The sequence below is a fragment of the Limulus polyphemus genome, unplaced genomic scaffold (genome assembly GCF_000517525.1).
Source record: "Limulus polyphemus unplaced genomic scaffold, Limulus_polyphemus-2.1.2 Scaffold770, whole genome shotgun sequence".
Lineage (NCBI taxonomy): Eukaryota > Metazoa > Arthropoda > Merostomata > Xiphosura > Limulidae > Limulus > Limulus polyphemus.
The window spans coordinates 376,562-382,561 of record NW_013666380.1 but is presented as its reverse complement, the minus strand read 5'-3'; the positions used below and the strand labels follow the sequence as shown (position 1 = coordinate 382,561).

General features: G+C 35.4%; 1 protein-coding gene across 1 annotated transcript in view; it reads right to left on the bottom strand.

Moving 5' to 3' along the window:
• LOC106460444 (armadillo repeat-containing protein 4-like) overlaps positions 1-6,000 on the bottom strand; it is an 84,962-nt gene that overhangs the window by 11,821 nt on the left and 67,141 nt on the right. The window contains 2 exon segments of the mRNA XM_022387160.1: positions 1,245-1,433; positions 4,600-4,714. Of these exon segments, the coding sequence (XP_022242868.1) occupies positions 1,245-1,433; positions 4,600-4,714 (304 nt within the window).

Here is a 6,000-nt window from a genome sequence, read left to right as displayed (position 1 = left end):
GCAGCATCTTCTTCACAGCTAGCAATACCCAAGACCTTAATATCATCTGCAAATTTAACTAATTTATTGATTATTCCTTCATCTATGTCATTGATATAATAAAAAAAGAGCAAAGGCCCTAAGACTGAGGCCTAAGGTAACCCACTTGTGACATTAATATAGTTTGACTGAACTAAATTTGTAACAACCCTCTGCTTTCTTCCATTTAGCCACTCTTCTATCCAATTTGTTAACTTATCCCCCACATCTATAGAGATAATTTTTTTTTTACAAGCCTTTTATGTGGCACATTGCCAAATGCTTTCTGAAAACCAAGATAAACCAAATCTACACCGCTACCCTCATCTACATAAGCAGTAACCTTCTCAAAGAATGTCAAAATATTTGTAAGTCAAGATTTTCCTTTAGTGAAACCATGTTGATTATCCAATAAATTCTAAATTTTTGTTAAGTTACTTTTAATAGACTTTGCAAAACTTTTCCCACAACTGATGTAAGACTAATGGGTCTATAACTACCGGGACAATTTTTATCACTTTCTTTGAAAAGAGGAGTTACATTAGCTAATTCTCTGGTGCCTACCCACTATTCAAGGACTGACAAAAAATAGTAGTAAGTGTCTCACACATCCAATCTTTAACTTCCTTCAAAACCTTTCAGGAAATATTATCTGGCCCATTAGCCTTATCGTTTTTTAAACTTCGCAATTTTTTCTTAATCAGTTCAGAATTAATGCAGTCATCTTGTTTCCATTTATCAACTGTTCAAGATGTGGAATGCTGCTTAAATCTTTGTTAGTAAAAACCAAAAAAAAAGCAAAATTTAATAATCCATACAGTTGAAAAAAATTAAGTGCAATTTCTGTTTGTTGAATTTTAATACGTGAAGAGTAATGTTGTTACTGATTCTATAATAATGTTGCTGTGAGTTATGTTCTATTTAAAGTAATTTAACTAGCATACAAACAAAAAAGTAAGGTATTAATACACAAACTAACTAATAATTTTTATAAAGGACACAATGTCAATGATAAGAATACAATAAGTATATTTCAGAGTGACGTAAACAATAAAACAAAGTTCTAATGAGAACAAAATTGTATTACCTTCATATACTATGCTATGAATATATAAAGATATGCATACAGTTTTGAGAGTAACTTACTTTATTACAAAAAACAAGGAATAAGAACTTATTCTGAATTTAAGTAAAGTTATAAAATAATAATACAAAAAACAGCTAACTGTATAGGCTAGCTGAGCCAGCACTGGCACTACTCCATGGTCAGTAATAACAGCTAGATTCTCCTCATCCTGAGCAATACAGGAGATGGCAGCACATACACCTGACAATACTTCTTTGTGTTGAGATTTTAAGAGGCTAACAATAAGCTCTAATCCTCCAACGAAACTTCGAACCATTTCTCCAGCATCCTATAAAAATGAAACAAAAGGATTTGAGGAAGAAAAAGGATTTCACATTTGTAAACATAAAGTAATATAAGACAGTTTTTACAACAAAGATCCACTTTGATAAAAAACTCAAATTGAAATACAATTTCTTTGTGCTGTACTCTGCTACCCCTCTTATTTCCTCTTTAAGTGTTCCCTATGTGCTGCAGTTTGTAATGGTGTTACTGAACAATTTATGTTGAAATTACTTTGCACATGGTCTATTCAAAACAAATACTCACTATATTCTTGGACCAATCTTTATTTTATTTTATTGAAAATACTTCTCTAAAAAATATGTTTTTTTTGTATGCGAAAGACTTATAATATTAACAGCAAGACTGCCCAATTTTGTGAAGATATACACAATATATTGAAAGTTAGAAGTATTAAATCTATAAAACTTTAAATGAGTATAAAGAGGTCACATGGTAGGTCAAATTGACCAAACACATTCAGCAGGGTTCCTCCATGGTCGACCACCCCAGCAGCTTGGAACTAGTAAGTGATAAGGACTTCCATACACCACTTGAAGAGAGGAGGATGAAAATTCCAAGGAGAGTCTGGAGGAACGTTATCACCCGAGACAGTGCAATGGGTGATCATGAAACCCTATTTTGAAAAGTAGACCATCCCAATTTATTTAATCAAGACAGGGATGGGCAGCTATTCCCTTATGCTTTACCCCTGAAGTACATGAGTGCTACGGTTCAAAATGGGCAAGTTTATGAAGCAAACACTGCAAGGTTATTCACCTTCAAGTGACCTTGTGAAACACCCAATCTCAATGGTGAGCATTGTGAAGCCATGGAATGGAAAGTGCTAGTCAACATGGCTGTACAGTGCAGATTTGAAATTGTAGAATACCTGGCCAGGCACCACTCGCCACAGAGCGGGATTAATGTAATGAAGGTATGAAGGACAAACCCCTGAAATATAAGAAAGCATTGATATAGACTTACCCAGTCTTAGAGTTGCACTAAAACTTGAAGAACAGCCACAAGTGGAAGGCAAAACCAGGATATGATGTATGTAAATAATGGGAGAGATTACAGGATTTCCTCCAAAGGCTGACAAAGACAAGAAGCAAGGGAAAAGGTGAGGTGTCGAATTTGATAAGAAGTAACTCTGAACAAATTCCTGTGGGAAAGGGAAAGTGAGGAATAAACCAACTGGATCCAACAACGAACCCAATTGGTGAGGGTAGAAGGGGATAAATCACTAGATGAAGAAAACTGCCGCAGGATGAAGAGTCAGGAATGGAAACCATGGAAGGAAGCCATGTGAGTAATATAGCAACAAAGGACACGCACCAGACATAGAAGTCTATCCGGATTGGGACAAGGGTAGAGGTGAGATACAGAGGGAAGGAAAATAGGCAAAATAGGTTTTCAAGAGGAAGGAATGATGTAGATATAGGAGAACATAGGTATGGTGGTAAAGTGTACATGTAACGTCGGTGGCCAGCAAGTCAGACTGTCGACAACCATAGGCCAAGAGTAGAAGGAAATACACCTTAAAGGAAAGGTGAAACATAGAACACGATGAAAGAGATTCGAACAGAGGTAAAATAAGGGAATGGAGGACCACATTAACATTCCAGTCTGGAAGAGTAGGTCGTCAGGGAGGACGACGATTCCAGAAAGAACGGATTAACATGGTTAGGACAGGTGAATCAAAGACTCTATGGTAACGAGAAAAACAAAAGGTATGGGACATGGCTGCCCAATAACCCAAAAGAAGAATGAATACCCCCCAGTTGAAAAGCTACATAAGATACTCGAACGCACAAGCCACAGAAGGTTGAGCAGCTGGAATTCTCAGAGCATGTGACCATGTGTGTGAAAGACTTTCTACTTCCGTTGATGGAAGGAGGACATATGGACTGAGCCAAATGGAAAGTTACACGATGGGAGAAACCCAATCTCCTTATCAAGGACTGAACAAAGAGAAGAAGGAGGACAAGAACTGCAGGATGTAGAGCCGGTGACTGGGGTTGAAGAAGGAGGGTGGGAATAAGTGAAGGGATACAGGAGGCAATAACTGGAGTTTGTTCAAATGAGGAAACGATGGTTGAGCAGGCCAATAGGGAGCTATCAGAAGGACCTGGCACAGAGTGGTATGGATTAGGAAAACTTTCCAATGAAGCAATTAGATAGGAGGATAAACATATAGGAATTTGTGGGACCATCTTGGCTGAAGGCATCAATAGCCAAAACCTGAGGATGAGGCGCCGGGGACCAAAGCGGTTGCAGAGCCACTAGAAAACGAGATAATCAAGGGATCACTCTGTCAGATAAATCTTTTTGGGGCAGGAAAGACAAAAAGGCAAATGTATACAAAAAAAGGCAACTATAATGAGTTAGAATTAACGTAATTCAAAAGAAAACTGGGTATAACCAGTTCGAGAAGAAGCTGTATCTCAAATTCTGTACATCAAGTCAAAAAAAGAAACACATCTGAACACAAGCACTGCCAAATGAGAAGTGATAGATTGGTAGAGGTGCATAGAAAGAGTCACGTGTCATGTGAGTATACTATGCTCCTACTCGCAGAGAAGTGATGCATGATGATTTACATGAGAGATATGTTGGAATCACTTGATTCCAATAGGGGAGCAGAAGGCTTGTGGCATGCATAAGAAAAAGTTTGCATATAAAGGGCAGCAATGAACGAAAATAGCTTATCTTGTGAGCGGAGGGAAGTACTGTATTGGAACTACCTTCACTCTCCAAATGATTAAAATGTTTTTTTTAAGTTTAGTTTTATTTTCACCATTGCAGTTTCATCAAGGCTCTGTTGAAGTCACAATGGTCACAAGTGATTAGTTAAATCATTTGGAGACCAAAAAATATTTTATTTTTAACTTTATTTTTGAAAGTGCAGTATAAGTTCATTTCTAGCTGAAAGTATTTCATAAGACATAGGATAAAATTAAGATGACTTACAATGACTAACCATGAGTAAGCTACACTAGGAATCTCCAAGATTGTGTGATGACAGCTAACACATCCCTTGGGGTATTTTGCTTCTCATCAATTACTGGGGGTCACTGCCTTTTTTGTTTGCAGAACCAATTTTTTTTTCTCTATTATATCAATTTATCATTAGCAATAATTTTAAAATTAGAATATTAGTAATATTTTACCTTAGTATTCTGTATACAAGGACAAAGTCCCCAAGCAGCACTGGCTTGAACTTCAGGACTACTACTTTTCAGCTGTGACCACAGCAGCCGAACACCATCTAAACTGTCAATAATACTGGAGAAAAATATGTTATAATTAACAGCATTCTTGTTATGTGAAAGACTTTCAAACAAAACAAAAACATCTAATAGAATGGAAGTTATAGATCAGAAATAAAAATTAACTTTATGCATTTGCTTATTCACAAGTTATTCACAAAATAGATCAGAATAAAAGTTATTGATAATTAAATTAACTTCATGCAGTTAACTTGATAAGTTTTGATGTTTTTGTACATTTTTCAACAATATAAAAACAAACATAACAGTTATTGAAATTTTGTTTCTCAGGAAAGTAAATATTTCACTTAACAGAGAACTATAAAAAAAAAATTAAATTCTTCCAATCTCTGTTTTAAGCATAAAACCCCAGTGTTGTTATACCTTTTATAAAATCTGATTATTCACTGTAACTTTCTATTGCACATTATCTTTTTATGGTTCCTATAAAGGAATAAAAATCTTCTTATATTTTTCTTAACAAAAATGTCTGCAGAAGATATCTTGGTGCAGGTACTTCAAGTACACTGTTTCTAGTGTAACTGTTGGATATACAAGACTGTTTAGTGTAGGCATTATTATTTAATTTATTTTGTGAGCTAATGTTTAGTGATTATTTAGTCTTTCATACAAAAGAGAGTTAAAAATTAATCATTTCAAAGGTGCTAGTTGTGACAGGTTTGGTTACATAACTTGGTAAGAGTCATAAGTTGTGTTTGCAATACACTGTTGCCGAGGCTTTACTAATATTGTTGACGTCATGTTACACAAATCTTCAGTATTTTTCTCATTATCTTAACTGATAATTGTTAAATCAGTGCGGTTTGTGTACTTTACAGAAATTTCGAGGCCTCGATGATCAACGTATAAATATAGGTGACCAAGCGAGTGCAAGTTAAGAACTAAAGAATCAAAGTGAAGTCAAGTCAAGTCAAGTGCAGTTCAGTCAGAAAATTAGTTAGCAAAAGAAAATGTGAAATTAGCTGGTGTATGAGTGATCATCCATAATGGGCGATATTTTATAGTGAGTTTCACAGTTTAATGGGGATAAAGAGAATAATTTGTCTTGTCAAAGGGTGTTCTAAAATAATTGAACCCATCTGTGTGGACTTTGACGAAAAGGAGACAATTATTTGAAGTTCAGGATACAACTGTGGTAACCCCTGGGGTAGCATAAGTGAATTATTCACTGATACTATTGTGATAAGAGTAGAGAAAAATAGTTCGTCTTGTCAATTGCATTTTAAAGTAATTGAATCAACCTAAGTGGACTTTTGACATGAAGAAAAGATAGAATTATTA